Genomic DNA, 25136 nt, shown 5'->3' with positions numbered 1-25136 from the left:
GAAACTCTAAGTCCCTCATTATGACTCCCTTTCCTGCCCCCTTTGTATCCTTTTCTGCTTTCAATTCAATCTCATCCCCCAGAAGTAATCACTGTTAACAGTTAAGCTCATTTTATCTTTTTCTTTTTTCTTTTTAGAGCCACACCTGTGGCATATAAGTTCCCAGGCTAGAGGTCAAATCAGAGCTGCAGCTGCCAGCCCACGCCACAGCCACAGCCATGCCAGATACAAGCTGCATCCACGATCTATGCTGCAGCTTGTGGCAACACTGGATTCTTAACCCACCGAGCAAAGCCAGGGATCAAACCGCATTTTCATAGATACTAGTTGGGTTCTTAACCTGCTAAGCTACAATGGGAACTCCTCATTTTATCTTGTTTTTGGCCATGCTCATGCCATGTGCAAGTTCCCAGGCTAGGGGTCCAATGGGAGCTACAGGTGTCTGGCTATACCACTGCTACACCAACACCAGATCCAAGCTGCACCTTCAACATACACCACAGCTTTGCAGCAATACTGGACCCTCAACCCATTAAGGGAGGCCAGGGATCGAACCTGCATCCTCATGGACACTTGTGTTGGGTTCTTAACCCAGGGAGTTACAATGGGAACTCCTGTTTTAATTTTCATTATGTCTTTTTATATTAGTCACCTGAAATCACTGAGTTGGCTCTTCATACCTCTGATATTTTTACACTGGAAGTCTTTGTCTAATAAATCTGTAGGACCTATCAGTATATTAAAGGGTAATATATGCCTATTATGTATTACAAGTACTTATTATCACCTATGTTAGCCTTTAAATATACATTTTGCATTTTTATGTTGTTAAATTTATCAGTTTTCCTAAATAGTTCAATTTCTATCTTGTTTAGGAAAGCTATCCATCCTCCAGATTACTTCTGTATTTTCTTATAATACTTCTGTGTTTCACATTTAGATTTTTCTTTTCTTTTTCTTTTTTTTTTTGCCTCACCTGCAGCATGTGGAACTTCCTGGACCAGGGATCAGACTTACACCACAGCTGTGACCTGCGCCACAGCTGAGACAATGCCAAGATCCTTAAACTGCTACACCGCACAGGAACTCCATAGATTTTTAAACCTTCTGGAATTTATTACATATGCCAACCTGGCATAAGACAGGACTCTGAACATTTTCTTGCAAATGGACAGCTGATTATTCTAATATCCTTTGCTGGATAGTCCATCCTTTCCTCACTTATCTGAAATGACTCCTTTATTATATTTTAGGTGTCTATAGATAACTGATCTTTCTATACTTCTATTCTGTATTAATATATTTTCCTGCCCCTATGTCAATAGTGAACACTTTTGAAAATAATAGGATTTTAATTATCTAATAGGAAAGAATTCCAGGAGTTTCTGTTGTGGCTCAGCGGTAATGAACCCAACTAGTATCCATGAGGATATGAGTTCAATCCCTGGCCCCGCTCAGTGGGTTAAGGATCCAGCACTGCTGTGAGCCACAGTGTAGGTCGAAGACTCAGCTCGGATCTGGCATTGCTGTGGCTGTGGTATAGGACCTACTGTATAGCACAGAGAACTCTACTCAATATTTTCTGATAATCTATGTGGGAGAAGAATCTGAAAAAATGAATGTGTGTATATGCATAACTGAATCACTTTGTTGTACAGCAGAAATGATCGCAACCTTGTAAATCAAGTATACTTCAATAAAACTTTAAAAAATGAAAAAGGAGTTCCCATCACGGCGAATGGGAACGAATCTGACTAAGAACCATGAGGTTTCGGGTTCAATCCCTAGCCTCGTTCAGTGAGTTAATGATCTGGTGTTGCCATGAGCTGTGGTGTAGGTTGCAGATGCGGCTCGGATCTGGCGTTACTATGGCTCTGGCGTAGGCCGGCAGCAACAGCTCTGATTGGACCCCTGGCCTGGGAACCTCCATATGTCACAGGCGCAGCCCTAAAAAGGACAAAAGACAAAAAAAAAATTAAAAAGTAAAAATAAAAAATGAAAAAAAAAGAACCACTTGATAAAATTAACCGATAAACAGATTAGAGAACAAACAGGAACATTCAACAGTTAAAAGTTTCTGGATCATGTTCCATGGTTTGCACATCTGGCTGCAGAGGGAAGAAATGAGAGACTCTTCAGACATTTGTTTAGTGCTCTCCTTCTGGAAGAAAGTGGACATCAAAGCACAAACTTGCTCCATATCCATGATTCAGAGCCCTACCTCAGAGAGGCCAGGTCCTGTTAACAGTCTCCGACATTCAGATAAAGTCAGTGTGTGCTGCTGGCCCACAGACATGTATCTTGAACATCAAAGGGTTAGTATCAGCAAAGACAAATTAAAATGAACGTGGCATCTTGCTGAAAAATTACCATATATGCAAATGGATGACTTTCCATTTAGCTCCTGAAACTACTGTACATAGAAAGACACTCAACTATCTGCAAACTACTTTGAAGAAATTAAGGTTTTGGAGCTCAACTCTTAAAAACAAACAAACAAAACACCTCTGGCATCAGAGAAGGCCAAGGAGGGTCCTGGAACTTTCATTTCCACTGGTCAGGAATGAGGACCTGGGAGTTCTGCCATGGCACATTGGGTTAAGAATCTGACTGCAGTGGTTTGGGTTAAAGCCCTGGCCCGGTGCAGTGGGTTAAAGGATCTGGCATTGTCACAGGTATGGCCCATTGTGGCTGTTAAAAAAAAGAAAGAAAAGGGGAAAAAAGGGTTCCCATTGTGGCTCCATGGAAATGAATTTGACTAGTATCCATGAGGATGTGGGTTCGATCCCTGGCCTCGTTCATTGGGTTGGGAATCCAACATTGCCATGAGCTGTGGTATAGGTCGCAGATGCGGCTCAGATCCTCCATTGTTGTGGCTGTGGTATAGGCCGGAAGTTGCAGCTCTGATTGGACCCCTCGCTTGGGAATTTCCATATGCCATGAGTACAGCCCTAAAAAGCAAAAAAAAAAGAAAAGAAAAGAAAAAGAAGAAGGAAAGTATGCAATATGCTACAGTATGGATGAACCTTGAAAATATTACACTGAAGGGATTGGAAAATGTGGGAGTGGAAATTGTTTAAAGGTATAATTTTAATTTTGCAAGATGAAAAAATTTCTGGAGGTCGATAGTGGTGATGGCAGCACAAAGATGTGACACTACTAATGCCTCTGAACTGTACACTCAAAAACAGTCAAAAAGGCAAATTCTATGTTAAGTATATTTTGCCACAATAAAATAAATTTTAATATATAAAAAAATTCTGAGGTGGATCTACATCATTGAAATGGAAAGTTATCCACCATATATCATAATGGCAAATGGAAAAATAAGCTACGGAAAATTACATATAATACTTTTAGAAGTTTATATACATAACAAAAGCCTAGAAGAATTCGTTTAATATTTATTGCATGCCTATTACATGCCACTATTGCAGGTCCTAAAGATAAAGTAATAAATAGAAAACACAAAAATGCTAACCCTTATGAATTTTACATGTCAGTGGAAAAAAATTTGAGAAATAATATAAAATGGCTTGACAGTATGTAACTGACATAGGTTAAAAAAATGGATAAACAGTAATTTCATTTGGTTTGACCTAACAATATATTATATAGAGAGATAAATGTGGAGAAAAATAAACTAAGGGAAGTCAACTCAGAAGTATATAAAGGTTCAAGCAATTTTAGATAGTAAGGGAAGACCTTGCTAAAAATGTAACATTTAAGGAAAGGTCAGAGAAGGTAAGGGAATAAACTATGCAGGTATCTAGGGGAAATGCACTCCAGGCAAAGTGCAAAGACCCGGAGGTGAGAGCATACCTGTTAAATTCTAGGAATAGTGTGGATAACATGGTGGCTGGAATGGAGTGAGCAAACGTTACACAGTAAACTATTAACAATGGTTATCTCTAGGATGGCATTCAGAGACTTCTACATTTGATTTTCTACACAAATTTTGTTTGTCTTTTATATTAAGCATATATTACTTTTACAACCAGAAAATCCAATTTTTTAAAAAGAAAATTTATGTGTATGCCTGTATGTGGCATGCACTGAAAAATGTGAAAGTAGGAGTTCCCGTTGTGGCGCAGTGGTTAACAAATCCGACTAGGAACCATGAGGTTGCGGGTTCGATCACTGCCCTTGCTCAGTGGGTTAACGATCCCGGCGTTGCCATGAGCTGTGGTGTAGATTGCAGACTCGGCTCGGATCCTGCGTTGCTGTGGCTCTGGCGTAGGCTGGCAGCTACAGCTCCGATTAACCCCTAGCCTGGGAACCTCCATATGCCTCGGAAGCGGCCCAAGAAATGGCAAAAAAGAAAAAAAAAAAAAAAAGAAAGAAAAGAAAAATGTGAAAGTATATGGCTCAAACTCTAAAGTTAGATAAATCTAGATTCCAAACCTAGGGTTATCATATACTACATGTGTGAACTTGGGCAAATTATTTAATCTCTCAGAGTTTATCTGTAAAATGTAGCTAATAAGAGCACTTACCTTTGGTGATGATTAAATTAGATACTGCATGTGAAAAGTGCTTAGCATAGTGCCTGACATACTCTAAGTATTCCTTAAATATAAATATATCAAACACCAGAATGTTAACTGATTTTGCCATTACTAATTTTTACATTACAAAAGTAATATATTAAAATATGGATATGCAAAAAATCAAATTTAGAAGTCTCTAAAAATTTTCAAACAATACAGAGGCAAACAGTTAAAAGTAAAATCCTCCACACATACACCGCAACTGGGAAACTGTTGTTACTATTTTGATATGGATCCTTCCAGATCTTCTTATATACATCGAATATTACAGGCTTTTAGTAATTTTTACACAACCAAGGGGAGGGACTACATATATTTATTCTGAAACTTCTATTTCTTTCCATATAACAATATATCTTGGAAGGTGTGTCATGTCAATAAACACCATTAACTCTTTAATAGTTATACAATATTTCATAGTAGAAATGTATATATTTACGACATTTAATCTATCACTATCATAAATAATGTTTCAATGAATATCAATTGAATATATTTAAGCACTGAGCCACTATTACCACCAAAAAAAAATCTGAAAATGACTCGCTGGATCTAAGGGAGCACATTGGAAACTTCACCCATTACCCTACAAAAAGGTCATACCAATTAAGAACATCACTAACAGTATCAAGTTATCCATACCTCCAAAAAGCACTGGATCTTGGCAATCCTTCAGATTTTTATGAATTTTCTAGGTATAAAATGATTATCATTATTGGTTTGATGTGGATTTCTCTATTATTAGTAAGACTGAGTATATTTTATAAGTTATTACTATTAACCTTTTCTAGTTCACCCATAAATTTTAAATAGTATATGCAAATTTCCTAAGAAAAAAAATTTTAATTTCCTATTAAAAATAAACTGTATACTTTTAGGTTTACATGGCAACTGAGACAGGAATTTAGAAAAAGAAAATTAATTCTTAGATGGCTTAAATTAAGATCTGATACAGTCCCTAGCACAGAGAAGGTACTCAATAGGAAGGAAAAACTAAAGGAAACAAAGCTGGCAGTCAGCCAGCCAACCAGCCAGCAAGTTTCAAAAAGGTAGGTCAAGCTGGGCCGTGGAAAAAGTAAAGGAGAGGAAACAGGCTTTCCACATAGACAAAAGAACATGAGCAAATCGTAGAGGGAGGTATGAAAATATGAAACTAGCTGTGAGGAGCTGTAGGGAAATAGGCCTATAAAGAGCACAGTCTGTACTTCAGAGAAAATATAAGATGTCAAATGCTAGCCAAAGGTAAGAAGGCCTTGAATAACAAGATTATTATTTATTTTTTTTAATTTAATTTAATTTTATTTTATTTTTTGCTTTTTAGGACCACACCTGCAGTATATGGAAGATCCCAGGCTAAGAGGGCTAGCTGGAGCTACAGCTGCTGGCCCCAGCCACAGCCACCGCAACAGCAACGTATCTGCGACCTACACCATAGCATACAGCAATGCCGGACACTTAACCCACTGAGAAAGACCAGGGATTGAACCTTCGTCCTCATGGATACTAGTCAGGTTGGTTTCCACTGAGCCATAAGAGGAACTTCCCAAGATGAAATCTTAAATGTGATTCAATAAGCAGCTGAAAGGCAAAATATCCCTTTAAGTCAGAATGACGAGAAGAAAATGTAAATTAAAAGATGAACCTGACAGATTTAAAATCTGAACAGAAACAGGGAAATGAATTAGACTAACCAAAAATGAGGTGATAAAGGCCTAAATTAATATGATAGCAAAATGAAAAGGTAAAGGAATCTCTAAAAAATTCAACTATGCAATTTCTGAAGAAGGAGAATATATTAAATCTATATACTCTTTGTTGTTGTTATCTTTTCTAGCGCCTACCTATATACTCTTTGTTCTTGTTGTTGTTGTCTTTTCTAGCGCTGCACCCACTGCATGTGGAAGTTCCCAGGCTAGGGGTATAATCGGAGCTGTAGCCGCCAGCCTTCGCCAGAGCCATAGCAACGGGGGATCCGAGCTGCGTCTGTGACCTACACCATAGCTCACGGCCATGCCGGATCCTTAACCCACTGAGCAAGGCCAGGGATCGAACCTGCAACCTCATGGTTCCTAGTCAGATTCGTTAACCACTGAGCCACAACAGGAACTCCCTAATACTCTGCTTTTATTCGCTTTTGCCCCTCCCAAAATTATATTAAGAAGAAAAACAATTTTATACAAGATATGAAACCACGTAAACAGAACAAAATGGGAGGAAGAAAAGAACAATAAATTTTTGGAAACAGGGACCACTGCCTTGGGAGACCCGTAAGAACCAAATTCTAAGCCAGCAGGAGGGAAAAAAGCAGAAAATCAACCCTATTTACACACAGGAATGCTCCAATCTGAGGAACTGGTGATTCTAGGTACTTCTGTGGGGGAGTGTACAGGCAGGGCAAATGAAAGCTAAAATAAAAAAGATTTGTTCAATATATGTTTAAGCAGACCCTTTCCCTGTTCCTTCCAGCAGGAAAAGTGCCTCCTTCTCCACCTTACAGTTAAAAGACCAACTTATTCTCCAGAGAGTGAAATCCAAAGGTCCTCTGATCTGGGGAACATCTGGCAAAGTTGAAAGTAAGGGTACCATACTAAAAACAAGGAAACTAATACCAGTGTATACAAAATAGATACATCATGCTGTATTGCCTCTTTCCTATATTCCATTGTTTCCTTTCTTAATTTACTCTCTCCTACTAGTAAAGCTCATCCTCTAGGAAATTCCTGATCTGGCTCCTTCAATTTGAAAACTCATAGCTTTTAAATATAGGTCTTTTTTTTTTTTAATATACATCAGCTTTATTCAGTATGCACCATTTTATTTTATTTTTTGTCTTCTAAGGGCTACACCCATGGTATATGGAGGTTCCCAGGCTAGGAGTCGAATAGGAGCTATAGCTGCCAGCCTACACCACAGCCAGTAGCAAAGTGGGATCCGAGCCATGTCTGCGACCTACACCACAGTTCAAGGCAACAGCAGATCCTTAACCCACTGAGCCGGGGATAGAACCTCAGGGATGCCAGTCGGGTTCGTTAACTGTTGAATTATGATGGGAATGCCTAAAGAGGTTTTTTTCCCTAATAGATGAAAACATTAAAAAGACACTTAAGTGAGAAGACAGGAATAAAAATTTTAGAGTCTTCAATATATAAAACATAAATGAAGGAAAGGAGATACAGTAGTTAACAAATAAATGTTTAATTTATTGCCAGATAGGTGAGAAAATGGAAAGGAAGCTGATTGACTTACTAATTAATTAATCAATTATGAATTTCAGCCCCAGGAGTGAAACCAGAAAAGGAGAAGCATAAGGAAGAAGAAAATGAAAATGAGCAGGCCAAAGGGACAAAAAGCTAAGTCAGTTAGACAAAACAAGCAATGCAGCGTCTTTGGAGTCAAATTCAAGAAAGCACAACTATGGAGTATGAAGAACTAGGAGAAGGATTCCAGTAAAAACCTTAAAAGTTATTTAAAGAGCTGAAAACAAATATGAAGAATATAGCAAGTTATAGAAAAGATTTTAGGAACTGCAATACTTTCAGCTCTTTTTACCAACATACGCTCACCTCTCCATCCAAACAACTGTGCCATCCTGGCTGCCCGAGGCAGCATTTCACCTTCTTCATCTACCAAAAAAAGATAACACCCCACCCTCCTCCTTCTCAAAAAGTATATATACATTGTGCTACATTTCTGTAGGAAGTGACTTTAGGTCACAGTGGAGAAAATCTTACGATGTAGAAATTAAGAATACTGACCGTGTAAAGACCACAAATAATAAATGTTGGTGAGGATATGGAAAATCAGGAACCCTCACACACTGTTAGAGGAAATACAAAATGTTATATACAGTGTTGTAACCACTATGGAAAAGAATATGGAGGTTTCTCAAAAAAACTAAAAATAAAACTACTATATGACCTAGTAATTCCACTCCGGGGTATTTATCAAAAAAAATGAAAACACTAATTTGAAATGTTACATGTACCCCAATATTCACAACAGCATTATTTACAACTGCCAAGATAAGGAAGCACCCTAAGTGTCCATTAACAGATGAAGGATAAAGAAGATATAGTATATGTATATAAGTATGTACGTATGTATACACACACACGAATATTACGCAGCCATAAAAAGAATAATGCTATTAGCAGCATCAAGAACAGACCTAGGAATTATCATACTAAGTGAGGTCAGAAAGAGACAAATATCACATGCTATCATTTATACATGGTGTCTACAAAAATGACATAAACGAACTTATTTACAAAACAGAAACAGACACACATATAGAAAACAAACTTATGACTACCAAAGGGCAAAGAGAGGGAGGCTTAATTAGTGCTATCCTTTCAAAGGTATTTTAATGTTAACAGTGCATAAAGATATGAACCTCCGATGCCAGATTTTACAATATTCACTTATTCAACAAATATTTACTGAACTCTAGTCCTATATACTAGGCACCTCTGTGAGCAGTGGCGTGCTGTGGTGAACAAAGGAGATAAAGGTCCTGCTCTCAAGGAATTTAAATTCTAATTAGGTTGTTAAAGTCATTAAAACTTAGCTTGTCTACTCAACTACAGTGAAAATGTGAAGGGGAAAATACAAAATGAAGAAATGATGAAAAGAGATGAAAATTTAGAGAATTTATTTGGAAACTGAGAAATGGTTTCTAACAAATGGAATAACCAACAAAACAGCAAAGTATATTGCCTGGCATATAGTAGGAACTTAATAGATATTTAATAGTTGTGCCCGTTCCTCTGTCTGTTTGATTTCTTAGGTATAAAACTGAAAGAGGTTATCTTTTCTCCAAATCCAACATTTATTGATATTTACTTATGAAAGTCATCGTGGCATATTAGGCAGCATCCTTTTTTTTTTTTTTAGTCTTTTTGCTATTTCTTGGGCTGCTCCCCTGGCATATGGAGGTTCCCAGGCTAGGGGTCGAATCGGAGCTGTAGCCACCAGCCTACACCAGAGCCACAGCAACGCCAGATCCGAGCCGCGTCTGCAACCTACACCACAGCTCACGGCAACGCCGGATCGTTAACCCACTGAGCAAGGGCAGGGACCGAACCCGCAACCTCATGGTTCCTAGTCGGATTCGTTAACCACTGCGCCACGACGGGAACTCCCAGGCAGCATTCTTAAAAACAGATGGTTCTACAAGCCGAGCCTATCACTGGGTATGGAAGATGGGCCCAAATAGACTCCACTCCTCAGGCCTTGCATTTCCCAAGTGCTTTAAATGTTCCTTCACTGAAATACCTAAATGAAATCAGCTATACAACCACAGAGACATTGAAGTACATCAACAGATAAGTCACCTTTGCACCCTTATACAGAACTATACCACCAGAGAATCAACATTTAAAATAAATATAGTAAATAGCCTGAAGGGGAAAAAAGATGGCTCCAAAGACAGTTTCCACAATCAAGGATTCAAATTTCACTAGTTTTGAAATTAAATATTCCCCAAATGTCACAGACTAAGTAAAATGAAGGAGAAAGGGTTTAGTTTCCTTGAGTATTGCAATTTAGTTTTTGAAGATCAATCACCTCTTGGCACTATGGAAATCTCTATTGTTACTGCCTTAGAAGAAAGTCATCCATAGCGAGAACCACAAAAGACTTTCACAAAACATACATAAAACAACATATTATTCTCATCTGTTAGTGGCTTGTTTGAATGAATAGAGGAGTAGGACTGGAATGCAAAAAAAACTAAAGTGAGAGACAACTATTTCAAAACAAAAACAAAACTAGAGTTCCAAGAATGCAGAAGTATCTACTTCTTAATTTCTAAGAATACAGAAAAGATTCAGGTTGGTACCACAAATTGAATAGCATAAATAGTATGTGGATTAAGGGTCTTTTTCCAAAATTTTAATTATATTTCTTTTCTTTTCTTTTGGTCTTTTTCGGGCCTCACCCATGGCACATGGAAATTTCCAGGCTAGGGGTCGAATCAGAACTGTAGCTGCCAGTCTGCGCCACAGCCACAGCTTCTTGAGACCAAGTCACATCTGTGATCTACACAGCATCTCACAGCAATGCTGGATGGAACCTTAACCCACTGAGCAAGAGCAGGGATCAAACCTGAGCCCTCATGGTCATTGGTTGGGTTCGTTACCACTGAGCCTCCACAGGAACTCCCAAAATGTTAATTATATTTCAACTGATGAATTACTAAAATATATGTAAACACTTTTGAAAAAAGTTTTGCAATAGAACACAATTTTTAAAGTATCTTGTCATAGTAATTTTATATACTGCATAAATGCCTATCTTCCCATATCCAAAGAAGGTAAGTAAAGGTAATGGGTAAGAATTTTGTTAATTGATGCTTTAAAATATAATTTATGAAGGTAAAAATTATGTGAAAAGAAAAAGTCCTCCTAGGAGTTCTTTGGTGGCTCAGCAGGTTGGGGATCCAGCACTGTCACTGCTGTGGTATGGATTTGATCCCTGGTCTGGGAACTTCTACATGCCATGGGTGCAGTCAAAAACTAAAAACAAAAAACAAAACAAACAAACAAGTTTTCCTAAATGTCAGCCTTACAAACCCAAACAAGTGTTCTTTCTTTTGCCTTCTACCCATTCTCCATCCAGAATAAATGATATCTAATAGAAGAAAAAGAGGTCTCTACAAAATCAAGGGAGGAAAAACCTGCACTCCAATAAATGCATTCATGTTTCTGGCTTGAATACTGAATTACAAATCAAGGAATTAATGTTTCCAACCAGTGCCTTAGCCAATGCATACAAATCACACATGCAATTTAAGATGTGTTTCCCAATATTGTTAGCACTCCAGAGAAAAGAAAGATACAGCTTAATATTTCATGGACCACCTACCCACCCACTTCTACTTGCCAATGGTAAGGAGAAGTAGTGAAATTCAATAGAATATGAAGAATTATCAATTATGCAGAAAGAAAGCCACTACCACATTATAACTATGACTTTTTTTTTTTTTTAAGGGCCACACCTGCAGCATATGGAGGTTCCCAGGCTAGGGGGTGAATAGGCGCTACAGCTGCCAGCCTACACCACAGCTAACAGCAACACAGGATCCTTAACCCACTGAACGAGGCCAGGGATCAAACCCAAAACTTCAAGGTTCCTAGTCGGATTCGTTTCTGCTGTGCCACAACAGGAACTCCAGAAATATTACTTCAATATAACTCCTGGAGAATGGAGTATAAACCATATCTTACTCTTCTTTTGATCCAACACCATGTTAAGACAGTGAAAAATGCAAGAAATCTTGCTAGTCCCCTGCAAGATACTGAAGGACTACCAACAATCTCTAAATCATACTCTAAACACAACTAAAGTGATCATCAAGTATTATTAATGTTAAAATTAGCTTAAATGAAGCTTAGAAGAGTTAAATTTCCTTTGCAGACATATGACAGAACAAACAGGAACTACAGGAAAACTTAACTAGCAAAAAGATAAAATTTAAAAAAAACTCAAGGAAATAGGTATGATGGCCCCAGTCCCTAAACTGACTCTAAAGAAAAAAAGCTTTGGAGTTCCTGCTGTGGTGCAGTGGCTTAAGGATCCAGATTTACTGCAGCTGTGGTATAGGTCTAAGCTGCAGCTCGGATTAGATCCCTGGCCTGGGAACTTCCGAGTGCCCCCGGTGCAGCTGAAAAAGAAGAAAGGTTTGACCACGCAACGAAGAATTCTGACCTGAAAATCATTTATTTTCTCTTCACTGAGCACAGTACATTTCCACCCTGTGTCCCTACATTCTTGGTCCTCATTTCCCAAAATGCAACAGGCTACCAAAAGTCCACCCATGATCTCTTTCATGTGATACAAAGGGGCATAAGGAGAAATGAAGGAAGTAAATGCACTTTCTAACTTAATTATCATGTGTTGAACTTGGAATCAATAACTTGGAAGAGATAGGAGAATTCTCCAACATCAAAAAAGAAATCTAAAAGTTGCAGAAAGCAGGCTGCCAAAGGGCAATAAACAAAGTAACTGTTTCATCATTAGCAAAGATTCTATACAAATAAATGCTATTTTTTGCTTACAGATTTAAGTTGATATCGATCAGCTAATAAAAATGTGGTCAAGAAATTGTCATTCTGGTAACTGTTGTTTAAAAAACAAAACAAAATAAAGCAACCCCACCCACACTGCTAGAAAAAAAACTTCTGACATATGCACTAAACTTGTTTACCCAGGCCACCTCTTAACAGGAGAAATGCTTTGCGACTTGACTAGGGTTATGTAAGTATTTTGCAATGTGTTATCAGTTTAAAATCTTGTTTATTTACTCCCTAGTTAACAGGTTATTTTACTCCAAGGTCAGGTTTGCCATAATCATCGCATCTTTTCAATTTTATTCCATCACTCAGCACTTTCTGCAATGGAATTTTAGCCATTAATTTTATCTCCTTTTCCTCTAAAAAATTAACAAGATTTAAAAATATGATATTGACATGTGACAAATTAACTTCTTTAAATAGCTCTGTTCCCAGAAACATGGTAGGAAAGACAGTAAATTTCACAGTGATTCAACTGTAATAGCAAAACCTGGTATTGCAAAATAATACTCCCTTTCAGAGACACGGAAAAAAATTTAAATTTCAACAAGGGAATGGCAGTGAATCCCTCCCACTAAGGTACTTCCAAATTATTCATCCCCACCTCTGGCTTCTTTTTTAAGGCTATTAAAGACAGGGATTTCTGGAAAATGGCCAAGGTCAGCAAGGTAAACTGGGATCCCTAAAATGAAATACTTCCCAGGGAGAAATAACTGTAACATAGTGGAAAGAGGACTGGGACTAGGAATGTGAAGACCTGATCTGTCTAGACATGCTGCACTACACGCCACTCCATCTCTTAGACATGACTGACTAGATTTTTTCGAAATGTTCAAGCTCTCCTTTTAGAAGAGATATTCATTGAGATATAGCATAAATTGAACTTTTCTTAAAGAATGGGAACTGCTTCGACCCACATCTAACAAATTAAACTTGGGTCCTGGATGCTTGCTGTTGGCAAGATTCATCCTGAAACTCAAGCATTACACAAACCTCCGCCTTCAGACACTAGAGGCATCTTTAATACACAAATGTAAGTTTCAAAGGACAGCCCCCGGGGCGAGGGGTAGGGGCACAGCTTTTTTATTTTTCAAGAGAAATTGAGTATAATTCAAGGCTTTATAACCTAAACGTTTGGAAGCACACCTCAGCTAAACAACAACGTGGTCCAGTGCTTAAGAGTCCAAACCACTTTTAAAGTAAAAAGAGCCACTCTGCCCACAGTTACTCGGCATCAAGCAGGTCCACAGTGGGCAGAGGGTTGAAAGAGGACCACACCACACAGCAGAACGCCGCCACAAGAGTGGAGGCGGGCCAGCCCCGCGCCAAGAGCCGCTCCAACAGAACTCGGGGCAAGGATTCCCCAACTCTCACCCGCCTGCTCCCTCCCTCCACTTCGGGTCTCCCCAGTGCCCCAGGGTCGGGCCCCTCCCCCAGGTCACTCCCTTCCCCCACTGTCCCCTAACCGCCTACGCGCGTCCCAGCGCTCTCACCCCAACTACGGCCCCTCAGCCCTGGGTCTCCCCAGCTGCCAACCCCTTCAGCCCCTCCTTCTTTAGAGGCACACCAGTCCTCCGTCTCCTCACCGGGGTTAGCAGTAGTCGCCGCCATGGCCGCAGATGCCACCGCCGCTGTACCACCCCCCCAGTGGGAGGAGCCGCCGCCACCGAACCGGGGGGAGGGGGAGGGGAGAGCCACTCCCCAGACGCGGCGCCGTAATGCCGCCACCGCTACCGCGGAATCCAAGATGGCGGCTGCAGCAACCCCCACCGTCCCCAACCCCTACGGCGGAGAGACCCCGCCCAGGAGGCGTGGTCACCCCCAAGGCCCGCCTCCTCTGGAAAACTGGCCAATGGAAATGCCAAATCGACCGGAGGCGGGCTGGCCACTGAGCCGCCAGCGGGTCCGGAGGAGGAGAGAGGGCAAGGAAGAAGTCCAGCTGTCTCTTTAATCCCGCCTCTAGTGCGTTAGAGGTCAGAGATCCAGTGACGTCAGTGAAAAACAATTTTACTAAAAAGCTTCGCTGGGTGGTGGATTCGCCTGGCTGGCCACTCTGCAGACAATTTTTTTTGTAGATCTTCTTCAGGTGCTCATATGTTTAAACTTCACTTAGTGATTTGCAATCCTTCCTAGTTTTTTCCTATTTCAAGGACCTTTGTACCTGCTGAAAAAAGTTAGATAAGTGAGTTTTGAATGCTTTTTATGGAACTGGTGGTGTTCGAGTATCTGGGCGCTTGTGGTGTGGTAGGGGAGATATCGGCAGCCAAAACAAGAGGCAATGTATAAAGAAAATATTTTGATTAAGAGTGGGATAACTTCCTCTGATCAATGAAAGGGACATGGTGACGGGTTTTTAGCAGAGAACTGATAAGATGAATATTGCACAAATTTATTTTCAAAAAATAGGAAGCATTGAGCACTTCGGGCCAGACACTGTCCAAACCGTTTTATAGTATTTCATTTAATCCTCATAACAACATTGTGAGGTAGATTCTGTTATTTTTTCCGTTTTGCAGATAAGGAAACAGAAGCAAAGAGGTTAAACTATGGACACCCAGCTGGTAAGTAGCGGTGGAGGCAAACTGAAGAAGTCTGACTCTGGGAATATTTTCCCTTCATCCCCTTTGTGTAGCACTGCAACATACTGCCGTTTCACATATCTTTCACAAATTGTCTATTAGAAATTTAATTCTAATTTTAACAGAAATCCCATTACACTCTTGAGCATCTTTGAATTCTTGTATGTATCCTACAAAGATTACATAGATCCACTTTTCTCAGTTAACAGTATAGTTTAACTCAGCCAAGGTATTTTAACATATTTTGAATATTATTGTTACATTTGTTAAAATTAAAATTTTCTTTGCTATCAGTTTGTTGTGTTGTATTTCCAGTTCACCAAAAAGAGAAAAATCACTCACTCAAAAGAAATGCATTGATGAAAAAAGTACCTTGAAGTGTAACCAGTAGCAGTGAAAATTTACAAGGAGATAGAGCTTAATTCTCCTCCTTTTTTTTTTTTTTTTTTTGTCTTTTTGGGGCCACACCCTTGGCATATGTAAGTTCCCAGGCTAGGGGTTGAATCAAGAGCTGCAGCTGCCGGCCTACATCACAGCCACAGCAATGCAGGATCCAAGGCGTGTCTGCAGCCTATACCACAGCTCACAGCAACGATGGATCTTTAACCCAACAAGCAAGGCAAGGGATTGAACCCACATCCTCATGAATACCAGTTGGGTTCCTTAACCACTGAGCCACAATAGGAACTCCCTAATTTTCCTCCTTTGATTGTGAATTTGGCTTAGGAGTTTGCTTTTAAGGAATAGGATATGGAAAGGGGAAAATAGTAATGTTACAGTGAAGAAAACTGACAGATACCATCTTTCCCAAATAATCAAGGTTAACTTCGCCAATAGTAAGTTATATTAAAACTATGTATTGAGGACTAAATAAATATCTGCACATCCTAAAAGTTGATTGTTATATTTTATTCGGTGGACAGAACTCCAAAGCCCTGGAGGCAGCATCTCAAGTAACCCTGAGAAAATTGCTCTGAGGAGGCTGGGAGGAGCTAGGACATAGAGGAGTTTTGCAACAAAGAGCAAGTAGTAGGAACTATCTACCTACCTAGTATAAACAAAAGATTACTGTTAATAACAGAAAACTAGATATCTGAAATTAAGGAATTTAGAGCTTTTCTGTGTATGGGAAGATACAAAGGTCTGGGCTCACTGAAATCATTCCTTTGATATAGGGCCAGTTTCACATCCTAATTTTCCTCAGAGTTCACTGGCTCATCCTTGGAGGTGGCTGCAATTGCTAATGACTGTGAAATCCTTTGCTTACTGATATGGCAGTCAGTATTTTGTTTCACATACCCCTGACATGATGCGATGAGAAGGGCACCTCACTTCTGTTGTGTTCTTCCACCAAATCTATAGCCTCAGCCTAAACATGGGAGGACATCAGACAAACCCAAACTGAGGTATGGTCTGCAAAAATACCTGATCTGTATTCTTTAAAATTGCCAAGATCATGAAAAGAAAATGAACAAAGAGAAAAACTGTCATAGTTTGGAGGACATGAGGACTACTTACAAGATCCTGGGTTGGATCAAAAAAAACAAAAAGGACATTAATGGAAAATTTGATGAAATCCAAAGGAAAGTATATAGTTTAGTTAAATAGAGTTGTACCAATGTTAATTTCTTAGTTTTGTAAATGTAACGTTATAATGCAGGATATTAGCATTAGGGGAAACTGAGTGAGGGTATACAGGAACTCCTTGTACTATCTTTGTAATTCTGTGAATCTAAACGTATGTCACGATAAAAAAATAAAACAAAAACAAACAAAAAGTAATGGTGAAAAAAGTAAAAACTACTTCAGTTCAAAATTATGTTGTAGGGAGTTCCTGTCCCAGCTCAGTGGTTAATGAACCCGACTAGCATCCATGAGTACATGAGTTCGATCCCTGGTCTCGCTCAGTGGATTAAGGATCTGGCATTGCCATGAGCCGTGATGTAGGTCGAAGATGCAGCCCGGATCCCACGTTGCCGTTGCTGTTGTTGTGCCTGTGGCGTAGGCCAGCAGCTGCAGCTCCAATTCAACCCCAGCCTGGGAATTTCCACATGCCGCCCTAAAAAGAAAAAAAAAAAAATTATATTGTAGGAGTTCCCATTGTGGCTCAGCAGGTTATGAACCTTACTGATATCCACGAGGATGCAGGTTTGATCCTTGGCCTCACTCTGTGGGTTAAGGATCCTGTACGGCTGTGGCTGTGGTGTAGGCCAGCAGCTGCAGTTCTGATTTGACCACTACCCTGGGAACTTTCATATGGCACAGATGTGGCCCTAAAAAAGAAAAAATAAAATTACATCTTAAAGATAGCTAGCTCTTAAAAAGACTGCAGTGCCGATATAGAATATATTATTATGTGCCTTTAAATGTGGTAAGTTCATCCAAGCAACAAAAACAACAAAATTTTAAGTAAATAGTAAGTATGACCATGAATATCAAAAACATAGGTTTTATTGGGCTACCATCCATTTCTCCATTGCCCACTACACCTTGATTGTTGGGAAATTTTGCCAGTGACTTAGAAAGACATCAAAACTTTCAAGTCAATTTTGGCCCAAATACAATAACCTCACTGCCAAGAAATACACTTTTCCAGAACAAATGCAAAGTAGTGTTTTCCAGAATGAAACAGATGAATTTGTGGATGAAAAATAGCAAGTTATGGGCTTCATTTTTTTAATTTTTAATTTTTTTTATGACAGCACCCGCACTATATGGAAGTTCCTGGGACAGGGACTGAATCTGAGCCACAGCTGCAGCAACACCAGATCCTTTAACCCACTGCTTAGGGCCAGGGATGCTGCTGCAGCTGAAGTGGGATTCTTAACCTACTGCACCAGAACTCCAGCCCTCATTAAAAAAAAAAAGTAAAAGTCACTTTTTTTCAGAAATACTTGCTACAAAGTTAATAGCAAATGTTTTCCTTGGAAAAAGTATAATGAACTATTAGCAAAAATCCCTAATCAAATATCATATGAAATCATGCTATACAACATGAAAGGGCTATATCAGCCCAACACTTGCTAAAAAAGTTGTTTGTCAGAGTTCCCTTCGTGGCTCAGTGGTTAACGAATCCAACTAGGAACCACGAGGTTTCGGGTTCGATCGCTGGCCTTGCTCAGTGGGTTAAGGATCCAGGGTTGTTGTGAGCTGTGGTGTAAGTCACAGACGCGGCTTGGATCCTGTGAAGCTGTGGCTCTGGTGTAGGCTGGCGGCTATGGCTCCAATTGGACCCCTAGCCTGGGAACCTCCATATGCCATGAGAGCCGCCCAGGAAATGGCAAAAAGACAAAAAAAAAAAAAAAAAGTTTTTGAAATATGAGTGGACACAACTGATGTACACAATATGAATAATTTCACAGTGTATATGCAGGGGGAAATGCGCAGAAACGTACTGTTTGGTTTATTATTAAAAATTCAAATTACCGCAGAAGAAATTTTCATTTAGAAAATTTTTCATTAAAAAAAATTACTTCGGGGGAGTTTCTGTTGTGATTCAGGAGTAAAGAACACAACTAGTATCCATGAGGATGAGGGTTCGATCCCTGGACCTGCTTAGCATTGTGGTGAGCTGCAGTATAGGTCACAGTTGTGGCTCAGATCTGGCATTGCTGTGGCTGTGGTATAGGCCAGCAGCTACCACTCTGATTTGACCACTAGTCTGGGAACTTCCATATGCTGCAGGTATGGCCCTAAAAAGAAAAAATAAATTATTGTTGGAGTTCTCCTGTGGCTCATCAGGTTAAGGATCTCTTGTCACTACTGTGGCTCCAGTTGCTGCTATGGCATGGATTTGATCCCTGGCCCAGGAACTTCCCCATGCCTTGAGTGCAGCCGAAAAAAAAGGAAAAAAAATATTTTATGAGGTATGACGAAATCTGAAAAAGGTAGCTTGTGATCAAAACTGATGGAGTTGTAGCTTTGGATGTACAAAGGATATTATTCCTACAATGAACGAAAGATGAGTCTACTTTCTGTTTTATTCAGAGAACAGTTGGTAGTCAAACAATAATTCTGATTATGATTCAACATAGAACAAATTAGTGCAAACTGTACGAATAGTAAATAGCAGCCAGTAAGCATAATCTTTAAGAAGAAACAGGCGAATAATAGAAGACTGCTTTTTCCACAATGAAGTATGGAGGCCAGTAATGAGGAAGGTTTCTAAATAAGGGCTGGAGTAAAAATCCCATTTTACTATACAGATAATACTAACAAAAACTATTTTTATTTTCCTAAATAGGCTTATTCAAATGCCTTAGCTGAGCAATATTTTCATTATTTTTTGTTGTTGTTGTTATTGTTGTTGTTGTTGTTGTTGTTGTTGCTATTTCTTGGGCCACTCCCGCGGCATATGGAGGTTCCCAGGCTAGGGGTTGAATCGGAGCTGTAGCCACCAGCCTACGCCAGAGCCACAGCAACGCCAGATCCGAGCCGCGTCTGCAACCTACACCACAGCTCACGGCAACGCCGGATCCTTAACCCACTGAGCAAGGGCAGGGACCGAACCCGCAACCTCATGGTTCCTAGTCGGATTCGTTAACCACTGCGCCACGACGGGAACTCCTATTTTCATTATTTATTAACCTGAACTTATTACTTCAAATTCTAAATGACATGATTTTTTTTTTCTTCCTTTTCAGTTGTGCCCGTAGCATATGCAAGTTCCCAGACTAGGCATAGACCCTGCGCCTCAGCAGCGATCCAACCCACTGCAGAGACAACGCCAGATCCTTAACCCACAGCACCACAGCCAGAACTCTGGCCATGATTTTTAATGTTAAGAAAAAGTATCAGGATTTTGTAAGAAAACCAGACTGTTATGCAGATGCCTTAACTGCCAAAAGTTTATTTCCCAATACATGAAAATTTTCTTTCTTCATCAGAGGAAAAAAATGGATGACACATTATTAAACATCTTTTAAACCACATCCAAATGTTGCAACCGAGTGTAAAAAAAATGCTCGTCAGTAATGAATGCAACCCATGCAATTGAATACAAATCCTGCACTCTTCCAAGTAGAAACTTTCAACTTTTGAGGTTGCCACATGCTCTTCTCCTTGGGATCTGACATGCTTGAAAGCTGTCTTCAATTAGAAGTTCCCCAGGATACTAGATCTATTTCAGATCCAACAGTCAAAATTATCTGGTAGCTGCCAAGAACTCATTGCAGTATCTGACAAGCTCATTGTGCATTCAGATTTAAATAAAAATTAAGAGGTTGATTGTGAAGCCTGAATTATTACACATTTTCATCTTGACCACATTAAACAGTTACCATTGCTACTACTAATTTTTTTTTTTTTTGTATTTTTCTAGGGCCGCACTGGCGGCATATGCAAGTTCCCAGGCTAGGGGTCTAATCAGGAGCTGTAGCCGCCAGCCTGCGCCACAGCCACGGAAACTTGGGATCCGAGCCGCGTCTGCAACCTACACCACAGCTCATGGCAACACCAGATCCTTAACCCACTGAGCAAGGTCAGGGATCGAACCCAAAACCTCATGGTTCCTAGTTGGATCCGTTAACCACTGAGCCACGACGGAAACACCTAGTATTAATTTTTAAACTGTCTCAAGTTTTTTGGTTACCTTAATCATTATGGTAAGCCAGTCTTTTTAATTACTTAAAATGATGGTCTGCAGATCCATCAGTTTTATTAAGTTTCTCCAGATACCGTTGCCAGATTTAGCAAATAAAAGTATAAGTTGGCCAGTTAATTTGAACTTCAGATCAACAACAAATAATTTTTAGTGTATGTTCCAAATATTACATATTTATACTAAAAAAAATTCATCTTTTATCTGGAAACTCTACTCCTGGAGATTAAAATTTTAAGTAACACTGATCCAGGTTGTTTTGCAGAGGGGATAGACTAGAAGCAGGAAATCCACTTAGGTAAACAGCTACTGTAGAAATCCAGGGGATTATATTATAAGTACTTGACATAGGTCAATGTAACAGAAAAAAAAACGAGTGCCACGAGTACAGTTATGACAGAACAACCAACAAGACTTACTATGTAATTGTATATGGGATGGAAAGAAGGCTTTTGCATGATATCGGTAACAGAGGCGAGTGCTAACTGAAAGATCAGCTCTCTTCAGTAGAAGTTCACTTGTTGGATTGGTTGGTGGGACAACCAAGTAAAAAATGCTTGTTAAGCAAATGGAATCATAGGGCATCTGCCCCCCAAAAAAGAATGGGACCTAGACCTAAATTTGTGCATCAACTGCAAGAGACTTGTGGTTGCAGGAAAGATAGCACCAAAACTAAAAGAGATAAAGAAATGGACAAAGGAGTTCCCGTCGTGGCGCAGTGGTTAACGAATCTGACTAGGAACCATGAGGTTGCGGGTTCGGTCCCTGCCCTTGCTCAGTGGGTTAAGGATCTGGTGTTGCCATGAGCTGTGGTGTAGGTTGCAGACGCGGCTCGGATCTGGCGTTGCTGTGGCTCTGGCGTAGGCCGGTGGCTATGGCTCCGATTTGACCCCTAGCCTGGGAACCTCCATATGCCGCAGGGGCAGGCCAAGAAATAGCAAAAAGACAAAAAAAAAAAAAAAAAAAAAAGAAAAGAAAAAGAAATGGACGCAAAGAATGCCTCAAGAAATGCCTGTTTGGTGTTAAGGAAGAAGGAAGAGGCAACCTGGAGAGAGCAGGGCAATGGAAGCCAAAGGAGTTTCAAAATAAAAGAGTCGGGAGTTCCTGTCATGGTGCAGTGGTTAACGAATCCGACTAGAGCCATGAGATTGCAGGTTCGATCCCTGGCCTTGCTCAGTGGGTTAAGGATCCGGCGTTGCTGTGAGCTGTGGCGTAGGTCCAGAGGCAGTTTGGATCCTGCGTTGCTTTGGCTCTGGCATAGGCTAGAGGCTTCAGCTCCAATTAGACCCCTAGCCTGGGAACCTCCATATGCTGTGGGAAGCGGCCCTAGAAAAGGCAAAAAGACAAAAAAACAAATAAATAAACAAAAGAGTCTAAGAACAGCATAACGTTCAGAGGTGAGAATGAACAAATCTGAGTAGAGAGAGTGAAAACCATAGTTCAAATGAGTGAGACGTGAACAGAAAGTGAGTAAATAGAGGCAGGTAGTTAGCATACACCACATTCTCAAGAAGTATGGCAATGAAGAGAAAGTAATAGATCAGGAACTGGGGTGAGAGCAGGGTGGGGGTAGAAATAGAAAAATATATCTATAGATTGAACTTGTGGAAAGAGGCAACTTAAAAATGCAATAAAATAGGAAGTTCCCATGTGGTGCAGCAAGTTAGGGATCCTGCATTGCCACAGCTGTGACACAGGTGGCAACTGTGGTATGGGTTCGATCCCTGGCCTGGGAACTTCCACATGCCTCAGGTACAGCCAAAAAAAAAAAGGCAACAAAATATATGTGATCAAGAAAATAAGTAAGGAACTTCTGAAATTAACACTACTTTGTTTTTTGTTTTTGTTTTTTTTTGTCTTTTTGCCATTTTCTTGGGGCACTCCCTCAGCATATGGAGGTTCCCAGGCTAGGGGTCAAATCAGAGATGTAACCGCTGTCCTACACCAGAGCCACAGGAATGCGGGATCCGAGCCATGTCTGTGACCTTCACCACAGCTCATGGCAACGCCAGATCGTTAACCCACTGAGCAAGGCCAGGGATCGAACCCACAACCTCATGGTTCCTAGTCGGATTCGTTAACCACTGAGCCACGACGGGAACTCCAACACTACTTTGTAAGCCAACATTATTCCAATAAAATTTTTTAATTAAATTAAATGAAAGAAAGGTAGAAATGAAGGAAGAAAACAAGTAGGACTGGTCCTAGCAGGAACAAGAAGATAGGTTAGGGCTGCATATGGAAATGTTACTCTCAGAAAAACCAAGGCAGGAGTTCCCACTATGGCACAATGGGATTGGTGATGTCTTGGGAGCCCTGGGATGCAGGTTTGATCCCTGGCCCAGCATAGTGGGTTAGGGACCCAGCATTGCAGCTGCTACGGTTTAGGTCTCAACTGCGGCTCAGATCTGATTCCTGGCCCCAGAAGTCCATATGCCTCAGGGCAGAGAAAGAAAGAAAGAAAGAAAGAAAGAGAGAGAGAGAGAGAAAGGAAGGAAGGAAGGAAGGAAGGAAGAAAGGAAGACCAAGGCAACATTTTACTGAAAATGTATAGACATTTTGTTTGAACTAGAAGAGAATTTAACTCATGTTCAATGGCTTTGATTCTCAAAGAGAAATAATAGCTGAAACTTCCACTGAGAGTAAACGGCAGAAATGGTGTTAGATATAGCTGTACAACTGTAGGCAACTGATTGGGAAGTATATGAATAAAAAGTATGAAAACAAAGATTGTCAAGAGTTCCCTTCGTGTCACAAGGGAAATGAATCCAACTAGAATCCATGAGGATGCAGGTTTGATCCCTGGCCTTGCTCAGTGTGTCAGGGATCTGGTGTTGCCATGAGCTGTAGTATAAGGTTGCAGATGTGGCTCAGATCCCACCCTGGCTGTGGCTGTGGCCAATTCCATCCCTAGCCTGGGAACTTCCATATGCTGTGGGTGCAGTGCAGCCCTAAAAAGCAAAACAACAACAACAAACAAAGCAAAGATTGTCAAATGCTCTGAGGGTCCAAGGTGAGAAGGCATAAATTTTCATGAAACTATGGAGCATTGTTATTACTTTTTCTGCCAATCAGAAGCCTGAGGAAAGAAAGTGAACAGAACAATTTACCCAGGATTGGTGAAGTGATTGACAAATTAGATCAGTATCTTGGAGATGGACAATTCTAGAGCTGCAGAAGAAACAAAATTTAAAAGTGCGTGGAGTGGAACAACTCATACAATTTAACAACAAAAACACAACCCAAACAAAAAATGGGCAAAAGACTGAAACAGACATTTCTCCAAAGACATACAGATGGCCAGTAGGCACATGAAAAGATGTTCTGCATCACTAATTATTAGAGAAATGCATATCAAAACTACCACCTCACACTGGTCAGCATGGCCATCATTAATAAGTCTACAAATAACAGATGCTGGAGAGGGTGTGGAGAAAAGAGAACCCCCCTACGTGGCTGGTAGGAATGTAAACTGGTGCAACACTATGGAAAACACTATGGAAAACAGAAAACAAACTAGAACCACCATATGATCTAACAATCCCACTTCTGGACAAAATTTTCATTGAAAAAGATACATGCATTCCTATGTTCATAGCAGCAGTGTTCATAATAACCAAGACATGAAAACAACCTAAATGTCCATTGGCAGATTAATGGATTAAGAAGGTGTGGTACATATATACAATGGAATACTACTCAGCCATAAAAAATGAAATAATGCCATTTACAACAACATGGATGCAACTAGAAATTCTCATACTAAGTGAAGTAAATCAGAAAGAGGAAGACAAATACCATATGATATCACATATATGTAGAATCTACAACATGGCACAAATGAGGATGGAGAACAGATTGTGGTTGCCAAGGGGGAGGGGGAGGGAGAGGGATGGGCTGGGAGTTTAGGGCTGGTAGATGTAAACCATTACATTTAGAACGGATAGACAACAAGGTCCTACCGAATAACACAGGGAACTATATCCAATCTCCTGGGATATACCATGATGGAAAAGAACATTAAAAAGAATGTGTGTGTGTGTGTAGAGAGAGAGTGTGTGCGTCACTTAGCATATTTGTATACAGCAGAAATTGGCACAACATTGTAAATCAATTGTACTTTAATTTTTAAAAATTAATTTTTAAAATGACAATTAAAAGTGTGTGGAAAAGGGAGTTCCCGTCATGGCGCAGTGGTTAACGAATCCGACTAGGAACCACGAGGTTGCGGGTTCGGTCCCTGCCCTTGCTCAGTGGGTTAACGATCCGGCGTTGCCGTGAGCTGTGGTGTAGGTTGCAGACGCGGCTCGGATCCCGTGTTGCTGTGGCTCTGGTG

The 25136-nt window shown here is 40.1% G+C and overlaps 1 protein-coding gene across 9 annotated transcripts in view; it reads right to left on the bottom strand.

Annotated features, from left to right (window-relative positions):
* Positions 1 to 14380, bottom strand: part of ARNT (aryl hydrocarbon receptor nuclear translocator) — a 58094-nt gene extending 43714 nt beyond the window's left edge. For 4 of the 9 annotated variants that reach the window (XM_085020876.1, XM_013997187.3, XM_001929670.7 and 1 more), the window contains exon 1: positions 14209 to 14380. In XM_085020876.1, coding sequence (XP_084877002.1) covers positions 14209 to 14233 — 25 coding nt within the window. In that variant the 5' untranslated portion in view covers positions 14234 to 14380. Of the gene's footprint in view, positions 1 to 5192; positions 5242 to 14208 lie in introns of all 9 variants that reach the window. The other 5 variants (XM_021088678.2, XM_085020875.1, XM_085020877.1 and 2 more) reach the window with 3 other exon arrangements.
* Positions 14381 to 25136: the final 10756 nt, after the last annotated feature.

Source organism: Sus scrofa, chromosome 4, assembly GCF_054392235.1.
Source record: "Sus scrofa isolate SSC_HxYL_T2T_F1_AM1 chromosome 4, Sscrofa_HxYL_maternal_Yorkshire_Landrace_v2.0, whole genome shotgun sequence".
Taxonomy (NCBI): Eukaryota; Metazoa; Chordata; class Mammalia; order Artiodactyla; family Suidae; genus Sus; species Sus scrofa.
This window is presented reverse-complemented; position numbering and strand designations above follow the sequence as displayed.